The following is a 20,993-nucleotide window of genomic DNA, read 5'->3' as shown; positions in this document are numbered from 1 at the left end:
GTTACTATCAATATTATGACGTCATTCAAAATACATTTCATTACTTCTCCTCGAATATATGAGCATAATTATTGGTAGTTTTGGCACTTACGACGCTCAAAGATTCAACATTTTAAACACATTTATTTTCTTCTCATTTATTAATTTATTTCATTTAAACAAAAAGAAAACAACTGGGAAAAGTATTGATAAAATAAAGAAAAGAATTGCAATGGCAAAGAAATATTTAATAGGATCTGTAATTAAAAATTAGAACATTACTATGAAAAACAAATTCGTGTCTTAGTCGGTTCTTTTGTACGAGTGTTAAACAATAAACAAAGTGCTTGAAAGAAGATTAGATTAGATTAGCTGCCGAGACCTATATTCTTGAGAAAGATTATGAATATATCATAGAAAGAAAAGAAAACAAATTAGGAAATGTTCAGACAAGCAAGAGTAAAACCATCACTCATCGACACAATAAGAAATATTCAAATGCAATTTCCTTGTGACATATACAAAGAGGATAATCTAGATACAAGTAGAAACAAATATTAACAGGGAATTTTGATGGAAAGAGAAGCAGGGGACGACAACGCCCTATATTATTTGCAAAGCCTGCACAAATGGGCAACTAAAATGAGATAAGAAATACCAGCTTTTTAATAATATCACATAATAGGCAGAAATGGAGGGCCATGACGGCCGATATCTGTAACACACCCGGCACTTGATGATGATGATGACGATGAAGATTTCCTACTCGCATCAAATGAATACGAAAATAATATGTTCATTGTACAGAGGAAAAATACGAGATTGCAGTGGACGTGGGTAGCAAACCGCATAATAAAGTACAATTGTAATGCAAATCCAGAACAATGAGTGCCATTGTGATTGCTTTAGCTATATTATGAAATGCTCTTTGTATGTTATCTACTTTAGAAATATCGAATCCCAAAATAGTAAATCTGACAATTCTTACAATATTATATTAAATTGGTATTTGTTCAATATATATAATTTTGTATTTTTATAGCTACCTGTCAATCACTTCGAGAAAATTACAATAACAAATAGACATGGTATATCAGATTAGGCATCAGAAGTTATGATATAAATGTTTTTTAATCATTTAAAATGTTATTTATTTATTTAACATTCATGGGTTGTATACTTGTATTGATATTGTCAGCTAATAGATGTTTTTAAAAGGAGCCCAAGTGTAAGAGAAAAATATGACTCGAGGGAGAGAGAGGGGTGGAGAAATAGAGAAAGGGGAGAGAGAGAGAGAGAGAGAGAGAGGGGGGAGAGAGAAGAGGGAAACTAGAGGGAAATGGTGTTTGTGAAGTAATGCCATTTTTTCTAGCTTGCAAGGGATATTGAATTCATAATGAATACTTAAAAATATAATATTACATCGATGTGATGGAGGGATGGAGGCAATAATGTTCCTCTTAATCTACACAGTTAATCCTTCGTTGTATGGACAACGATGAAATGTGTATCATATGTATTGCAACCAAGACTATATTATTATAAATGGTCCTATACCACTACAAAATATGTGTGCACCATCCTATACTGTTATTTCGTCGTCCAAAGTATATCGTGATATAAATATCAATAACAGTGTCTATAACACTCAAAATTTACACTAAAATAACGAACATTGAAATATGTATATTGAGAGTAAACGATTGACAAGTGAAATGCTAAATTGTTCAATGATATCCTACTACCTATAATTCTCTATCTCTCTAAATACTTTTGTATAATGGTCTATGATATCGCTGGTGGAACAGTTGTTGGTTTATAGTCTTCAAGCACACACTCTATTCGAAAACTATACAAATTTTTCTCTGCTCGAAGTTTACATAAGCTTGACAACTTCCGTATTCTAGTAACAGATACAAAATAAGTATTGTAAATATTCCAGTGTCTATGAAAGTATAGTCTAAGTTCAGTATAGCTCATATCCTGTATTATGTGATGTGGTTGCCAAGGTGGAGCGTCGGCAAACTAACAGATATTACGTTCAAATTATCTCATCTGCAATTAATATCTAACCAATAACCAAAATGCATGTTAATAACTATAATAGTATAGGCCTACACATTCTATCAGCATTAGCTAAACATAAATTGATATAAGGCTAGCTCTGAGCACTTTCAATCATTATAATCACTTTAATCAGCCATTTCTAGCAGGATTCTAGAAGCCAGGATCGATGGAGTATTGTGGGTTTCTACAAACGCATCTTGATCCCCGGGCGCACTTCTCTCCGTTATATTTATAACATCCCATACGACCACAACACGGAGTCTTACCAGTGGGGCTACACGAATCTCCTTGGGGTACACAGGTCTGTCAATCAAAAAGAGTGAAACATTGAAATAAATATCGACGAATGACAACTTCTTGTGTTGTATTAAAGCAAGATAATAGACTTTGAATTGAATTTATGCGTAATCAAGGATTATAAAAAGCGAGTTTATTATAAGACGTTAGGAACAACACCAACAACAAGTTGATAATCGTTCAAAATGGCATTCTTGCCCTATTTAGTATTGTCGATTTCTTCTTATTCGCTGCTGTGTAAGCAGCCCTATAAGGTTTACAATCTTGCATGGACAATAGGAAACGATCAGTTAAAGCCCCACTGCACTACTTATAGCTACTTGCGCCCTCTATACATCCAACAATGCTTTAATAAGCGGTGCCCGTTGATCCCCCATAAAGCCCTTTTTCTTATGTCAATTGAGAGCTGATTTGATGAGATAAACACTTGCCAATGACCTTGCAGTGAGGTCCAATCCCTCCATGCCAAAGTAGTGCAGAGGGATTTTAAAGTAAGATTATGACAGAACAAAAGTAAAAGCGAAATGAGCTGATGATCACAAGGCGGCAGGCGAGGAAGATATATTAGAGGTCAGTGAGTATACAAATGATGCACAGGTTTGAGTGCGTCGGTAAGGATTGTGTGCATAAGGTACCTTTGAATGGTTTTAGACCAAATTCAAAGGTACCGCGTGCACACAATTCCACCGACCCACGAATTAAACATGTGCATTATCTGTTTTATAAGATGGGGCCCCAGAAATTGTAAAAAATACAAAATTTTGTTATTTTACAGATTTACCGGATGCATGGTGAAATCATGCGTCCAGTAATTACCGGACGCATGATTTTTTTTTTTTACCGGACGATTACCGACGATTTTTAACTTATCATGAAATTAAAAAAAAAAAAAAAAAAAAAAAAAAATTATAGATTTTATAAATTTTTTAAATAAATTTTAATTATCAAAAAACACGAAAAACAAACAATTATCACCAAAAAAAATTATCAAAAAAATCATTAAAACAAAAAATATTTAAAAAAATTATTAAAAAAAAGTTTTAAAAAAAAAAGAAATTAAAAAAAAAAGGATATCGGTGGTATCGATCGCCGATATCGTGTGCATCCTATGAAAACAACAAAAAAAATCCAGTAAAAATAACTACATTGACCAATCAGATTGCAGGGATTCTTCTACCCATCTCTTAATATATATATATATATATATATATATACTCACGTATATTGGTCTGTTGTATGTAGGTTTACTGGCTCTCCTGTTTTGAAAATAGGCTTCCAATATTTTTTTGATAGTCGATGGGGAGGCAGACTGGAATTCCTGAATACAAAATGAAACCATGAGAATGTTACAGTTCTACTTGTAAAATATGTTTTAATTTCAAAAGAACGCATTTCCTTTACCTTTTATGTAAGGAGGGGAGGATGTTAGCAAGAAACGTTTGACGAATAGACTGTAACGGTACAAGGGTTATTAAATGAATGAATGAAGAAATGAAAGAAGGCCAGTTGCAATGATTATAACGCAGGTATATAAATCGTTTATCACTTCTTATTTTCCGTATGTTATTATCTTTATTAGAAGACTTACAATACAATTATTTTTAAACAAACTGACTACTATATTAATGGAGAGGAGTGGACATCTATTTTAAAATGATTCATATTAGGGGCATTACGCATAGTGCGTATAGGCCTAGTCCACAACACAAAAGTGATCGAATATCTTTCGCGTGGATTTCCATTTCAAAAGATTCCAGTACATTTATACAATACGTATTAAAAAAGGACGCTCTTTGAAAATATGTTCTGAAATTATAACTTCATTATAATTATCTGCATGATTTTTATTACATAATTGCGAGATTTTCTTAATTAGCCAGTGGTCACTCAGGCGTAAACTATTGTCAATTCTTTAAGTGCAATCCGATTTAATAGACCTTAAAATTCATCCATAATCTCTTAAGGAAAAATCATGCAGATATGCTGAAAAGATAATTTTTGAGGATTTTTCTTGAATTTCCCATTTTTAATAGCACTTTGTATACGCACTGTAGAGTACAACCATCGTATTTTACCTCGACGTCTAGTGTATCTCCTGATGTCCTTACACACCGCTTAGCTGCCACAGCACCATGGTATGTAGCTAGTACACACAGCATGACCAGCGTCAAGCATGTAGTATATACTCTCCATGTGACCGGCGCCATCGTATATGTCACGTGATGAGTATGGAATCTACCAATCAAATGGTTCTAAAGGTGGATAAAAAGACAAGGGTTTAAAGAAGTCATAAAACGATGTCAAATATCAAGGAGGGGCTTATATCAAAACGAGAAAAAGATTGAGCGATGGAAGGGATGTAAACAAAAAAATGTTGTTGATTACGGAAGGGGGTAGAGGCATGTTTTAAAATAAATAAAACAAAATTGAAGTCAAATTGGGATTTCTGGGATCCAAGATCATAAAAAACTTTAAAAGATGAAGTAGAACAAACATACACCGAAAGATGAGAGTGATCATGCCCTTTTTCATCTCATATTTTCCATTTTGTTGCATGTATAGTGCATCGTCACCGCCATAATTTTCTTAGAATGACAGAATAAAAGACAAAGGCAATCTGTAAACCACCTAAAGGCACGTCTTAAGTTTTGACCGAGTCATTCATCATCAAGTGAGATGACCACCCTAAAGGGAAGATTTACAAACACAGGTACATAGTGTAAAACTATAACCGCTTTTTTTTAACAATCAATTATTCATTTGAACATTTAGTTTTTCTTGACGCACAGCGATCCCTAAACCGCCCACAAACGTAATTTACATAATTCGAGCTATTTCCACAACTCGAGTGTCAATCGGCCCTCCGATCCGCGTTGCTACTCGATCGCCGTACGGACGTCTGCTTTCCAGCATGAAGTGACCATTAGATGAAGTGAAGTACCGCATGGACACGAAGAAGAGCTTTCAGCGAATGAATACCACGGACCTATTTCAAGATAAGACTGATATTATATTCACCCTAGGGCGTTCTTGTTTTCTCATAACTAATACACCGAGGAGTACTTTTAATCAAGGTTTCTGCTGATAAAGATGTTACCTGCTTGGACACAACCCATGTCAGGAAGGGCATGGAGGGGTCAATGGAGAGTTGAAGTCACAACCACCAACATCAGCATACGAGGCTAGGTAGGGGCTGGGGTCTGGGGGCTGCAGCCCCTTCCCCTAAAACTTTGAATTAACAATGTTAATTGGGTCAACTGTTACCACTTGTTCAAAAGCGTAATGGTCTTCTCACAATTGTTACATCTTTCTATGGTTTGGTTTGTTTTTATTTTCCGTAAAAAATTCAAATACATACAAGAATACAAGCTACAAATAATACAAATCAAGAATTAAAAAACGGCTGGAAAGCTCTATTCAGAGCCATTTTTAAAATGACTCTGTTCTTCCTAGAGGTCTTCTTAGAGGTCTTGGTAGATATATTATTTGAAAGACAAATTACGTTTTTTGTTTTTATTTTATGCGAACAAATTGAGACACTATCAAACGTTGACATTCAGACAACAGACGTCATCCCTATATACGTCTACGACCAAGAATACGAGAATATCCAGGGCCCATAATTATCGTCTTTCAAATCTGAATTACAAATAGTCTGACGTAAATGAAACATGCGCCATTCATATTACATCTCATTGGATAGAACAAATGAATCTTTCATCATATGAAATTATTATATCATCACTACTGATGACCTACATGTATAATAGCCAACGTTACAATTTTCGTTAAGGCACTTAAATTTAAATTGCAAAACATAATTGAGAAGGACATCTAATACACTTTCTTTAATGGTTGCAATCTCTGATCTTGTAAAGTGAATGATAAATACATTCATCGATTATGATCCGGTAACCATGTTTCGTTTAACCCACTTACTACAAAGAGGTAACTGAAAGAATCCTAAGCATAACAGGGGCCGGGGAGATTTCGGATTTGAATCCAGATTGTGCCCAGTTATTTTGTTGTAGAAGTGTAGGTCATCGAAAGGGACTTAATTTGATTCAGGTAAATTAGATATCCGTCACTCCGAACCACTAAACAGCAATCGATTGAATTGTGATACTGATTTTAATAATTTAAGCGAAATCAAATTACAACATTTTATATTGTTATATTGTTATTGTTTTGCATTTTTTGATGGCATATTTCACTCCCAACTAATCAGTGCAAAATGAACATTGTTGCCTTGATAAAGAACAGAGGGTTATCAATAAAATCAACGAAATGGCATAAATATTCATAATTGAATGATAAACGCAAATAAAACTATTGAAATTTGTTGTTTAAAAACAGTGTTAAAACAGCAATCATTTCGGAGCATTTTCTAGTTCCTTAAACTCACAAACCCTGTTTTCCAGGAATTGTGACATCTTGAAATTGATTGTGGCTGTAGCGAGGTCGACTACAAAGATACATTCTGGGACAAAGGTTTCTACAGGAATTTGTAGCTTTTATTGGAGTAAATCTTGCTTCATTGTACTCATACAATAATTTACATTGTGTTATGATCTGTATAATCTATTAAAATAATCACAATTACTATAAATAGCTTAGGAACGCATGACCCCCCCCCCCCCCCCAAAAAAAAAAAAAAAAAAAAAACTAGAATTTAATTCGTCACGAGGACGAATAAGGTGGTCTGCCTTCAAGTTATATAGACATGTAAACAATGATGATCATCATGATGATCATGATGATGATGATCTTGATAGTAATTGTGATGACGAATATGATGATGATGATGATCATGATGATGTTGATGATTATCATCAACAGACCATGATGACATCAGACTGAAAAAAATGAGAGAACATTGAGATAGTATATAGTCTCAGCTACAACATACTCAAAAATCAACAAAAATCAAGCCGAAATAACGGCGATATTGCTCGCAAAAGACAAGAATGTAGAATCCAGATTTGAGAAAAAGTCATCTCCCATAAGGATTACACGCAAAAAGTAATGGATCAAGTGATAATAGGGTAATAATAAAGTAAATATGGTTGTTTATTACATTATTTGCGATTGTATGTGTTTTAATATTCAAAGGAGATGGTACAGTGAAAGGTCAAAAAGAAAAAAAAGTGAAGAAAAAAAATTGTTGGAGACGCCCCACAGTGGGCCAGAACCGCCTCAAAGTGTGCCAAAATTAATTTCTCATTGAAGAAGGTTAATGAAGTTCCTGGTTAAAGTATCTAAGGGGTTTTCGGACCCATAGAATTCGATGGGAGTATTTTCAAATCCGTGTGACGTCATCAAAATACTGTTTTCTGATTGGACAAGGCAAATATTCATTGTAACGCATAGACAGATTCATATTACACTGATTAGTGGAACTTATAAGGGGTTTCTGGACCTAAAAAACACAATTGGAGCATTTTCAAATTTCTCTGACGTCATTAAAATACAGATTTCTGATTGGAAAAGGCCAACATGCATTGTAACACATAAACAGATTCATATGACACTGACTAGTGGAACTTATAAGGGGTTTCTGGACCTAAGAAACACTATTGGAGCATTTTCAAATTTCTCTCACGTCATTAAAATACAGTTTTCTGATTGGAAAAGGCCAACATGCATTGTAACACATAAACAGATTCATATGACACTGACTAGGGGAACTTTTCAGGGGTTTCTGGACCTAAGACGCACAATTGGAGCATTTTTAAATTTCTCTCTATAAAATTGTCCGGCATCAACTATTTTTAGTCCACTATTTTCGTATTTACAAACTACTTGTTTTCTGTTTATTGTATCGGGTTTCCCTTTCCATATGAATTTAAAGAATGAGACATCGATTGATTTCAGAAGATGTTCAAAGGGATTTGGAATATAATCAAATAAATGATTATGATTTAAAAATATGAAATACCCTTGAACGTTTTATAACGTTTTTGCCATATCTCTATGTATGGGTCCTTTTGCTTCTCATTACGAGTCACTGTCTGGAGAATCATTGTCTTGAATGACCCGAAAGTCTTTCAGCATCTCTTGGACTTCACGTGGCAGGGTTCTTGGCTGTGGAGTTTTAAGTGATAAAAGACTGATGGCAACATCGCCTGTAACCATAAGACGGTGGAACACGTCACTCATATTGTCTACTCTTGATGTCTTTCTTGCAAATTTCCTTCTGTATACCTTGTTGTCCTTGTTTCTGGCTTCTTGAGCTTCTTCGCTCATCATCCCGATCGGTAGAACTGAACAAGCAAGAATGGTAGAGCCGTGAAGCAGCAGTACATGCACACTCACAGGCATTTTATACCATGGGTAGAGTTGTACATAGATTTCTGCTGTTCTGCGACAATAGTCTCCAAATCGTACTGGATTTAGAGAGGATTTGCAAGAAATTGCTACTAAGATCATGTGAATCCTATGTACTAAGTTCAAATCTAACCCGCAAATGTCAGCAAAGGTGTCCTCCTCTTGGAATGCTCTGCGTGCAGTGTTCCCATCGTTTGTATTTCCCGATCCTTGTTTCGGTTCATCTACTTTAAGACCCATTTCCTCTTTGAAGCGATCGTGTATTTTCTTCTTCTGAGCAGCGACGACAGCTTTGTCATTTTCAGTTGAAACACGCCACTTTTTAATCGTAATTCTGTAAGCAATGTGAATACACATCTCAAAACATCTGATCCATTTATGTAGAGGTGAGAGTCCATAGCTATAAGCTTCCTCATTTGACGCGGAGGGAAGTTTCTCTATGTCATTGAACTGTTTGGGAGTAGCCCCACAGACATAGCATCGCATAGATGACTTGGTTTCTGTCAGAGCATTCACGACTTTCTGATCTACCATGGTGAAGTGCAATTCATAGTTAATCTGTATGTTGTCGTTCCTATTTAGATCTGCTGCCAGCTCATAATCAATGTCCAAAGATACATTCATAGGTTGCAATTTCTTGATTTCATCTTGAACAGATCTATACTCTTCCTGAGAGAGTTCAGTTGTTTCTTTCTTGAATTGAAGATGAATGGGTCGGCAAAATCTTGACGAAGAAGGAACCGGATTTTGCCACAAAATACTGTCTTTTACCTTTAATTGCAGCGGAACTAGAGTAGTGCAGAATATGCTGCTGTCATCCAAAGTACCTGCAGTAGAAAAATAAAATTATTATGTCAGAAATGCATAATTGTGTACAGCAAACATGAATTCAAAATAACTTTAAAATTTCATCAGAATGAAACTTAAAATGTTATACTCATACATCATGTACGTCCAAATGTATCTATATTATCCCAACATTTGGAGGCTTTGATTATTTATTTTATCAAAACATAAAATATCATTGCTCATAAGAAATATATAAAATTATCAGGAAATAAATATTAATGGAAACCTAAGCTTGTTTAATTGTTGGAGCATTAAAACCATGTGTTTTTATTTTACTTAAGATATGTCCTTTTTTATTTGTTTCATGAATCAGCTTTAATGCTGATGTTGGTCTCTCTGATAAAAAAGAATAAACGCATTTAGCTCTGTAGGGTGGAAAGGAGAAAACACGTACCTGTAGTAGACTTCTGTTTGTATTCACTGTGGCCTGATGAGCCGTCAAAGCCCCATTTGCACACCAATTCACAATTGAACTGTTCATCTTCTTCTAAATTTTCAATGACTTGCGTGATAGTGTCCTTCTGCTCCTGAATTATCCGAAGTGCAGTGTGGTCTAAGAGGCTTTGTAGGGGTACTTTCCCAGAGTCTTCCGTGACTGAGATGTCATTGGGATAACATTTTTCCTTAGCTTCCCTAATCTCGTTATACGGTGGATAAATATCAGCATTTTTACCTTTTGCAGCAAGTCTGGTTGTTTGGTATGCCTGTTTTGTCATTCCTGTTTCAACTAAAAGTGACAAAGCTTCTTCACTTGAGAATTTTAATGGTTCTTTCTTTTTTTCTGATATCAGTTTTCTTATTTTAGCTGGTCTTGATGGTGTTAGCATTGCGAATTTCAACACATATGTCAAACTTGAATTTTTCTTATACACGCCTTGAGATGCCGCATATAGAAGTTCCTCTGGTTCCCTGTCTTCTAGAAGGTGGTGTGCTTTTCTTTTTTTAGAACGATCTGAGAGAGTGTCCCAATTCTTAGCTGGACGTCCCACATTGGATGCGCCCTGTGACGTGCCTGGCAAGTCTGAAGTTGGCTCTGTTTCTGTCCCGGTATCTGTGCTGTTTTGCTGTGCAAGAAATGTTTCTACTTCAGTATTGAATGTCAATGTCTGATTAAGCCAGTCCTCGTTTCCTTTCATGAAATATTCCTGGCGACGACCACACTTGTTCCATTTCTCTCGCATACGATACAGAAAGCGTCCAATAGTCTTTGACAAACTCTTGAGAAGTTTTTGTGGGATGTTTGACTTGTTACCCAAATTATGATATGCACATAATGCATCAATGGATGTTTTGGATGCCAGTTTGATGTCTGAAATGAAGCCAGCTGAATGCACAGCATGAAAAAGCTGTCTTCTTAATACCGCCATCGTTTATTTCAATCCAAGTTCTCCTAGAATGATATCATATATGATTGCGAATTGCATCAACGTGTGAAAGCAATATATACTACGCTACACACTCTACACTCACGTAACCGTTGCCATGGTTACGCGGACGAGCGTTGAATCGGCTGTGCGTAAACAGTACAAAATTGTACCGATTATGCCTAATAGTAAACGATGGACGTGGGGAGAAAAAGCGCCTGCACATGCAGAGTCGCAAATTATGGCAAAAAGAAATACCATACATGGAAAGCTTAGGTTTGGGCGGACATTTTGAGATTAACATCACTGCGGGAATCGGCCGGAATCCTAATTAATATGCTACTTTTATATAAAAATTGCATTTTTCCCCTTTTTTTGTGAAATTAAATGCTCATTTTTCCCAAAATGAAGCTTCCATAAATTTGGTCATTGTATTTTCGAATTGGGTTACCAATAGGCAAGAAGTGCACGCAGTATCAAGTTGATTGCTTTTCCCTTCATACATTCTCAACACCTAGTGTAAAGTTACCTTTTTTTATCATTTTTGAAGCAACATATAGATTTTCCCATGTTCGCAGGGGTATATGACACTTTTAAAACTCGCTAAATATTAAAATATGGGTGGAAAAATATTCTTTAGAATGTTTTCTTCCCAAAACGAATGAAAAAAATATAAAAATTCACATTCGCCAATTTTGAATTTTGGCACACTTTGAGGCGATTCTGGCCCACTGTGCGCCCGGACTCGAACCAGGGACCTCGAGGTCGGAAGTCAAGTGCGTTGCCGATATACCAAAACATTTCCTATAGAGATTACACGTAAACGGAAAATGTAATTCTCAAATCCCACTTTGTAAGTGAAATATGAGCATGATCCCGGCATCTGATCGAAAAATAAAAGGCACACTTGTGATAGCTTATTGTCTCAGCTACAACATACTCAAAGCTCAGCGTAAACAAAGATAAAACGACGGAGATATTGCTCGCGAAAGACGAGAATGTAGAAACCAGTTTTGAGAAAAAGTCATGTCCCATAGAGAATACACGCAAAATGTGAAAAATTGACATGCCTCCTTTAATCGCAAAAATACGCCATGATGCCTTTGTCAAAATGAAATATCGTGGTGACTGCATTTGTAGAGAATATTCTAAGGTAGAACATATCAAAATTTGAAAGAAAATTGATCAATATTTGCAGAGATACAATCAATTTTCCAAAAATCTGCTGACGTCATAATATGAAAATTGAAATTTTGAGTTCGGAGGCCATTATGATGACGTCATGAGTTAATTGAGGGTCAAATGAAACATGAAATCATATCTCCAACTCATAATCTATTTAAATATGAAAGAAATTGGGGGGTATCTATCCATCCTGAAGAGTTACAATGAATTTTGTATAGGCATGTTTTTGCACATGTATGTTATGTATTACAAGAGCTCGCACGCACGGTAATTATCTTAAACGGACGCTCATTCCGTTATTAATGGGCAGAAAAAGTTGAACAAGGTATCAAAATGCTTGAAAAAATGTGCCAAATATGATGACAGAAAAAATTTGGCGATTCTATGTTGGAAGATGCAATTATGCGCGAAAACGCGCGCGCATGTCCGTGCGCGCGTTTTTTTGCAAAATGCTTAAAATGGCCTGAAACGTATGCAAAATTAATTTGGAACGAATTTGACCATTTTAAAATTTTAATGCGCGCGTACGTGCGCGTCGAGGTGCGCGCGCAAATTTTTTTGACATTTTTCGTTGACCTTTGACCTGAAGTTGATGTATACCAAATATGGTTGATTTTTGATGACTCGTTATCGAGATATGATACTGACCTGATTTTTACAAAATGGCGCCTGGATGACGTCACGATGACCCCATGAACTTGAAAAAGGTTTCGGGAACTTCATATCATAGGGCCTGATGACTAGCAGAAATTTGAAGGAAATTGACCAGGTCGAGTTCGAGTAAACGTATACACAAAAAAAGTGTACGGAATAAATAAAAATAAATAAAGAAAGAATAAAGAATAAAGAATAAAGAATAAAGAAAGAAAATTCTAACGAAATCAATAGGTGATCTGTCATCGACAGACCACCTAAAAAATCAACAGAAAGATCTTTTACACGATGGAAACGTCCCACTTGTGCATTTTAGAATAATCACTGCCGAAGTGATGGAGGTGCTTCATGAATGCCTTTTGTTTGCCTCTTGAGAAGAATAATTCCACCTGTGTATCAGATAAATGTTCTGTCGGTACATGCAGGGCTCCCACTTAGCCGAGTTGTATTCGCGAGTTATGTCGAGTTGTGGTGAGTTGCCTCAAAGAGGCACTCGCAATACTCGCGAATAGCTCTTCTTGTAACTCGGGATAACGCGCGACACCTCGGTATGGCTCGGCGTAACTTTTTACAACATTCCACGGCTCTTATCGAAGTCGCGAACAGTTCCAGAATGTGAACATGTTCAAAATTTTCACTAACTCGTTGTAACTCGAGGTGAACTTGCTTTAAAGCAGGGCTCCCACTTAGCCGAGTTGGAGCCTCGAGTTGTGGCGAGCTGGCTCGATCTTATGGCAAGCCGTTTTATCATTAAAACATATGTCTTGATATCAAAAAATAATTTTACGTTGTAAAGCAATGGTAATTCTTGATATCAAAAATTGAATTCGTGATAACAAGAATTCGATTTCGTGATATCAAGAAATATGTTTTAATGATACAACTGCTTGCCATAAGATCGAGCCAGCTCGCCACAACTCGTGGCTCCAACTCGGCTAAGTGAGAGCCCTGCTTTGAAGTACTGATTACATAACTTTCATGAGCACGATACCAGCATTCGGAACGTATGACCTTTATCTGCCCATGCGCAAATCCTAATTACGAACTCGCTTAGTCCATCTGCATTATGGCTTTACATAAATTACAAACTCGCTCTACAAGTGTCTCAACTAGATTTAACTATAGCTTGAATAAACAATGAACTAAACAATAATAAATTCTAAATCTTTACCTTGTGCTTCAGCACTCTCATAACTAAACTTCAAAGTTTTTAGCAGTATCTTCACTGTTATTCATGTTCTTAATACAAGGTCAAAAGTACATACACCATAACAGTATTTCTGACATAATGATGATGTACATGACACACTAACATCAACATCTGTCAATATGAAGTCCAAAACACACACACTAATTTCCACTTCATGTTTTGACAATTTAAAAAAATACATTAAATATACAACAAAACTAACCTCTTTGTCTGCATTTATGACAATAATATGGCTCAAATCCCCATGGTACGCTGGCAAGGGGATCCTTTAACCTCAACACAGCCAATTTCATGTTGACTTCTGAGTGTGTGTCAAGTGTACAGCAATATATGGTGATATGCTAGGCACATTGCATGAGGAAATGCTATTACATAATATGCATGTAGTCATGTCATGCATCAATGGTACAATAAACAAATGACTTGAGTGATAAAGCAACTTCAAGTGCACTGTCACAACATTGGCCCGAATTCACAAAGGAGGTTTGTGTGCGTCATATGACGCGTTTTTACGTATTTCAGACCAAGGTTTGTCTGGACCTTGGTCTGAAACGCATCGAAATGCATCGAAACGCGTCATTTGACGCACATAAACCTATGTTTGTCGACAAACCTCCTTTGTGAATTCGGGCCTATGTGTCTAACGCCCCCGGCGTCTTTCCGTAATGTAATACTTTCGCGCTTGTGACTTTGTTCTCAATCTTACTTTTTACACCCCCTCCCCCTGTCCGTCTACCACTCCCTATACCCTTCCCCCAACATCAACAAACATGTTATCGTAGGAAGCGTCTTCGTCATGTTGTTTCCATAGACTTGGTTATTGTTATCTGGAAACTACTCAGTGAAGACCATATCAACCATGGCGCCTTTTCTGCTATTGGAAAAACAGTATCGTCAGAGGGCGCAAACCCACCATGTTCGTTCACCTGCGGCTGTAACGTACTTAAGGGACTTACATTCCATCGATAAACTATTTTTGGAGGTAATTTTCCTGTCAGACTACATTTACATTTGATTGAAAATGAACTAGCAATTTATCAGGATGATAATCATATCCTGAATGTTGCCCCGCAATGTTTGTTTGAATTTATGCCGTTGGCACAACACGTGTAACGTGCATTATGCGGCCCCTGTCGACAATGTTTATCCAATAGGAATAAAGCGCTTTGGGTGATGATAGAAAATTAAAAACTTATTTTGATTGTTAATGTATATAGGCGTTGGTTTGGGAATTGCTCTTACATCCATTTCCATTGGCATGATTTAGCTGAGAGTGAGCATTGTAAAAAAAATACTCAAGAAATTGACTATTAATCAATTCTGTCTAGCCAATAACATGTTATTGCTGGCTGAAAACATGCGGAGAAATATGTACAACTCTGAGTAATTAATAATACTGTCATCATTCTTTTCGTGTTTTGGGGGATATATAATAAGTTTCTTCTATGATAATCTACACAAAGATTAAAGGGATAAATCGAGACATGAGGAAGGAGTGGGTAAGGAGAAGAAGGAGAAGAGAGTGAAATAAGAGAGAGAGAGAGAATAAGGAAACATGTAGACAAGAAGATTAAGTAGAAAGAAAAGGAGAATAATATTAAGAATTTGAAAGAGGAGAAGTTCATGAACATAAAATAAATATAAGATGATGCTGAAAAGACGGCCAGTCAAGGCCAGTTTGCATGTAATTAATTCAAGAGAAAGATCCTTCAGTTAATTTTAGCTTCAAACTGTTCCTGTTTTCTAGCGTAATGCCACTGGCCCAGAACACAAAAACTCATAAATATGCTTCCTCACACCAATCTAGTATTTACATACCCGTGCAATTTCAAATCACAAGGATCATTGAGGAGGGTTCATTTCCAAACCAGCGTGTCCTTGATGGGGAACAAAATTCCGACTTGAATTTATATACATTGGGATGTTTTTCATGATATTCATTGTTTTAGATCTTCTTTCTCGAAGGCGAATTAGATAGTTTGTGACATTCTAGATAAGTGTGTAATTGAACCAGCCAATAAAATTTGCCTTCGGATGCACTGAGCGAATCTGAAAATAGTTGGTTTCAGGGGCGGATCTAGCTTTTTGCTAAGGGGGAGGGGGGTGTTTGACCCAGTGGATCCAGGATTTTCCAAGAGGGGGGAGGGGGGCGGCCAAAATTTTACTCTTTTTTTGCCAACCCAAAGGGGGATTAAACCCCATACCCCACCCCCCCCCCCCTCCGTAGATTCGCCCCTGGGTTTGAATCTTTTCTCAATCCAACATAAAATATTCTACGGACAAAAAAACAAACTATTCACAGTGATCCAAAGAAATCAGAAATATACTATCCATTGAAGAAATACACCAATTGACTCCATATGGAATATGAATCAGTGCGGTTTTGCTTCATCTTTGCTATTATGTCGTATTTTTACAAGTGCAATTCTGATGATCACAAGAGATGTTCAAATACATAAAAAATGAAGTAAAATTTGAAATAATATCGTCGACATCTCTTCAGGGTTTTTTTTTTCAGGTGGGGGGGGGGGGGTGGGGAGCACCGTTAACCAACAACAGTAAAAAACGATGCCCATAGAATGTCAATCATTCTTTTAAAAAAGGGGTTCAAATATCCATCAGGTAAGTGAATTGGTGCCCAGTAGGAAGTAATTCTTTGAATCCTTGAACGCCTTTTCATGGTACCTCAGGCCGGGATAATAATATACCCTCAAAGAAAACAGCATTAATACTGATGAGGATACCCTAGGTAAACAAGACATATGGTTATTATAAGTATTGTTGTTGTTGTTATCCCATGATTAAATATAATATTTTTAAAAGCGGAAGGGGTTTGGAATGGAGAATTCACCAGATCATATAGCTGTAAAATCAATATAATCTCATGCAATGAATAATGTAAAGACAAGACGGTAATAGTGGATAAGAACCAAAGCCCTTTGGGCTATCGGCTAATTATTTCCATTACTCAGATATCATTACAGTAAGATACACTTTATAGATTACCGGATTAATCTTCGTTATAGATCAGCATTTTTAGATTGATATTGCCCGAGAGATTACTTTGGTTACACAAAGTTTTCTTTAAGTAAGTAAGATCCTACTAAAGTAGGTCCGATAATACTCAGCACTCTCCGATTTAAAAAAATATATATAATATACCTAAGAATCAATCAAGTGCTTCTTTATCGTCGTTATGAAACGTATTAATCGTTCAATTCCTTTAAATCGTGTTATCACTTAACTTTTGCTTTTTTCAATAACAAATAAAATTAAAAACTTGTTATCAAACAAAAGATGAAGAGGAGGAGCCTAAATATTGAAAGTCTATTTAATGTTGATATAACGCATGTATATTTTTATTTTCTTCAATTTCTTTTATCTATAAGATTGAATATCACAATATCACAATATCACAATATACAATGTAAAATAGAGATACGAGAGACAGATTGACATTGGAGATGGAATAAGCAGAGAGATTAAGGCAGAGAGAGGGACAGAGAGAGAGAGAGAGAGAGAGAGAGGGGAGAGATAGAGAGAGACATAGTTGTAGTTGAATTGTGTACTTTAATATACATGTATGTAAATATATGTTATAATAACACTTCTAAGTGAACCTACGCTTTCATGATTCATAGAGAGGCAATAAGAGCGAAGAGTTTAGTATTCCATCCCTCCGGCATACCTTGGAATCTCCTTCTCTCGCTAGCTGACTATGTGCCGACGTCGGTATATTATGCTGATTTTATAATGTTAAAACAATCTAAATTAAAATGCACATATCTAAGCGAAGTTTACGGTAACACCACCATTCATTTCAACAGGATTAGCTTGTCCTGAATCGGGACCACTCATTCTCCACCTTTAAACTTTCTTTTTTCCTTTTCTGATCCGAAGGAATCATAATTTCAGTATGAATCAATAAATCATTTTCTGTCGGCATTCTTAAATCAATTCATTCAAGATTCAATACGTCAATATAATCTTATCTTTATCTGTGTTTACTGTTAAGGTATCAAAGAAATGTCATCCCTAAAAAAATAAAATTCATCGCATTTCAAATCACCCCTATCAACCGCATTTACAAAGTGTGTTTTTTTGGAGTACAACATAACAAGTTAAATTAGAAGACATATTATATGGAGTAGAAGAAGAAGGGATTCTCTAACCAAGCCTTACACAAACATTATAGATGTATTCACAAAATAAATGAATTTAATTGTTATTATTCTTTATAATTTTGATAATATTTCAGGCCGAGGCTGGGTGAGGGGGGGGGGGGGGGCTTGGTGACTTTTCGCAACAAAATAAGATACGAGTAAAATTAAAGATGGCTGAGGAGAGGGCAGGAGAAGAGAGGAGGGATATGCTCATCCTGCACCAAATAACAACTAATTTAAAATGCATTGAACGACGAACCTGTTTTCTCACTTTATTGCTGTTCGTGGTGCTGAATTAATCTTCAATTTCCAAAAGATTATGTAAAAGCGTTCGACCTAGATCTAGCTGGAATAGCCGGTATACAAATATAGAAAGAAACTGGTACATATTTGTCGCGGGTTTTAATGCTATTTTCACTTTAGTTATTTTGAAGAAGTAAAGAAAAAAAAACGAAGGAACAAATAAACAAGAAATTATTTTTGTAAAGCCTTGGTGCTTTGATCTTTTGCCTTCTATGTGGATTTGATAGGGAAATTGCTCGTGTTTATGATGAATTATAGATCGATTTTAAAAATGATGGTCGAGTCTCCCAATGATAATACATAAACTGAATGAAAACATATAGATGAATATAAAAAAAGCAGAACAGACCTCCATTTTGTAAACTTCAAAGTAGTATTTTTTTATTTATTTTTTTTGGGGGGGGGGAGGGGCTGTTGTTGTTGTTGTTGTTCTGTTCAATTTGTAAAGTTACATTTCATTTTTCTATTCGTCCATATACCCAGCTGTCAACTACTCTCGGGGATGATTTTGATATCAAATTATGAATATTTGATCATATCAGTAAAATCAATCACATAAGTAATCAATCATGTCAGTAATTACAAATTTGCATTGATAGGAGAAACAAATAAAAGTTAGATGCGTCTTATTTTTCATTACAATCAAGAAAATGTCAATACCTTTTTACTAATGAAAGGACAACAGCCTCCTCTCTCGTTTTCAATATCACCTCATTTGAAATATCGCGTAGATCGGCCACTAGTATACTATTTTGAACCCAGAGGGGCTATGAAGAAAACTGGCCGTTTGCAGGTGCTTGCGTCTTTCTTTCATCTTTACTTTGACTGGGCTATATTATATATTTACGATACGGACGACTCATTTTTAATAAGCTTGACAAACACGATAGCAACTAATTTCGAAAGCCCAACCTAAGGCAATTTGACTGGCCTTGTGCGACACCTATTGAAATGTGTGACCATTACGATGATGTATCACATAATCTGAACTTGATTTCTATCGGATGTACAACAGGGTGATGGAAGTGCCCTTGATTTGTTGGAAATTTTTGCGCTCGTGTCGAAAGCAAAAATATGCAAATTGTGATGAAGAAAGTAGTCAATAACCACTCATCCATTTGCAATTATGTGTAGAAGAAAATGCATCTCCAATTTACTTATTAATTCAGAAGTTTAAACAAAACTTATGGTAGAGAAATTAAAAAAGAGAGACTGCTAAAGCACACTATAAGATCTTCTTGCGATCCGATTTTAGAAGAAATTGCAATTATATTTTATACGGAAATCTAAGAGAACATTAGCTTCCTGAATCATAAGAATACAACGACTGGAATTTTTAGTGCATTTAAGTCTTCTTGCCAGAATAATTAAAGCCGAATCAGATTTTGATCACAGACAATCGCTTTTCCTCCTCCAAGGAAGCTTGATATCCCTTGAAATTTAAATTCTATTAATCACATGACTATTAAGATTTTCGAAGTTTGAATGTTCATATCAAATCCCATTGCAAATTCTTCGAAAGGGGAATCGTAATCAGATCGTCTGGCGTACGGTGCCCTTAAGGCTTACCAAGAGCTAACCATTCATATCAGAGCCGTGTAGGTCCTTCACATTTAGTCAAGCTAATAACATTATTGCCTAGGTAATTTTCTGAACCTAATATTTTGGATTTTTGCTTAAATCAGGTCCTTTTTTATGAGAGTCACCTATTATCAAGGCCTTGATGGCAATAACAATCTTTAACTGTGTTTGTAATCAAAATGTTAACTGCTTAAAGCAAGTGAAATAAAAACGACAATATTTTCTTCTCTTTGCTTTTTTTCTGAAGTAGATAATATCAGTGTATGCTGTTCTCCTCCAAGTAACACAATCTGTTTTGCAATCATTTTGCTCAAGAAAACCAAATGCAATATATGGAATTATATTCAAAGATAAAGAGGGGGTAGCATAAACTCCAATATTATGAAACCCTAATTCGTCATTTTGAAAAAGATAAATTGATAATTTTTTTGAAAGTACCGAAGCAAGACAACCGTTCAAAATACTCATAATATACTCACATTTCCTTTGCTGTTAAGCCCAATTAGTCTTCCGAATCAGCGTTCCTTCTCCTTTTGTTTGGCTTCAATCTCGTCTTATATCCAAGTATAGATTGAGATGGAAGAACAGGCGGTTGCAGATTTTCTATTGAAGTTTGCGCGCTCTTTTTTCGCCTGTGCAACCGTCTGGTGTTAAATGAAAAGGTAAATTGTTCGTGATATGTCTGTAGATTATGTATACCCGTGCGCATGCTTGCATCATGGTTCCATCAATCAGAGAACACGATATGCACTGCGCATGCGTGCTCATTTGTTAGTACGATTATTAGCAGGCAAATCTCTTGCATGAAGAAAGAACACCCAGAAGTAAAGATGGGTGTATGCTAAAACTTAAGGACACAATTAATATGCCAGGGAGATAGAGTGGGAGGGAGGAAGGGAAAGAGTGAGCGTGAGAAAGAGAGAGAGAGAGAGAGAGAGAGAGAGAGAGAGAGAGATTCCCTTAACATTTTCCGCGTATCGACAGGCTTAGAAGGGGGGGGGGGTGAAATATTGA

The 20,993-nt window shown here is 36.0% G+C and overlaps 1 protein-coding gene across 1 annotated transcript; it reads right to left on the bottom strand.

Moving 5' to 3' along the window:
• Positions 1-179: 179 nt before the first annotated feature.
• On the bottom strand, positions 180-20,624 carry LOC105445263. Its single transcript, XM_011680582.2, has 4 exons — positions 20,459-20,624; positions 4,419-4,595; positions 3,563-3,661; positions 180-2,349 (listed from the first exon to the last, which is right to left on the bottom strand). Exons 2-4 carry the CDS (start codon positions 4,548-4,550, stop codon positions 2,197-2,199), a joined length of 384 nt encoding a protein of 127 aa, XP_011678884.1. The 5' UTR covers positions 4,551-4,595; positions 20,459-20,624; the 3' UTR covers positions 180-2,196.
• Between the last annotated feature and the right edge of the window lie 369 nt (positions 20,625-20,993).

This window comes from Strongylocentrotus purpuratus, unplaced genomic scaffold (genome assembly GCF_000002235.5).
Source record: "Strongylocentrotus purpuratus isolate Spur 01 unplaced genomic scaffold, Spur_5.0 spur5_scaffold_21, whole genome shotgun sequence".
Taxonomy (NCBI): domain Eukaryota; kingdom Metazoa; phylum Echinodermata; class Echinoidea; order Camarodonta; family Strongylocentrotidae; genus Strongylocentrotus; species Strongylocentrotus purpuratus.
This window is presented reverse-complemented; position numbering and strand designations above follow the sequence as displayed.

Excerpts from the sequence above, each read along its gene's own strand:
- LOC105445263 (XM_011680582.2), bottom strand. The coding sequence starts at position 4,550 with ATGGCGCCGGTCACATGGAGAGTATATACTACATGCTTGACGCTGGTC. Across the intron at positions 3,662-4,418 it reads GAGATACACTAGACGTCGAG|GAATTCCAGTCTGCCTCCCC; the intron begins GTAAAATACGAT and ends TTTTGTATTCAG. Across the intron at positions 2,350-3,562 it reads CATACAACAGACCAATATAC|ACCTGTGTACCCCAAGGAGA; the intron begins GTGAGTATATAT and ends TTTGATTGACAG.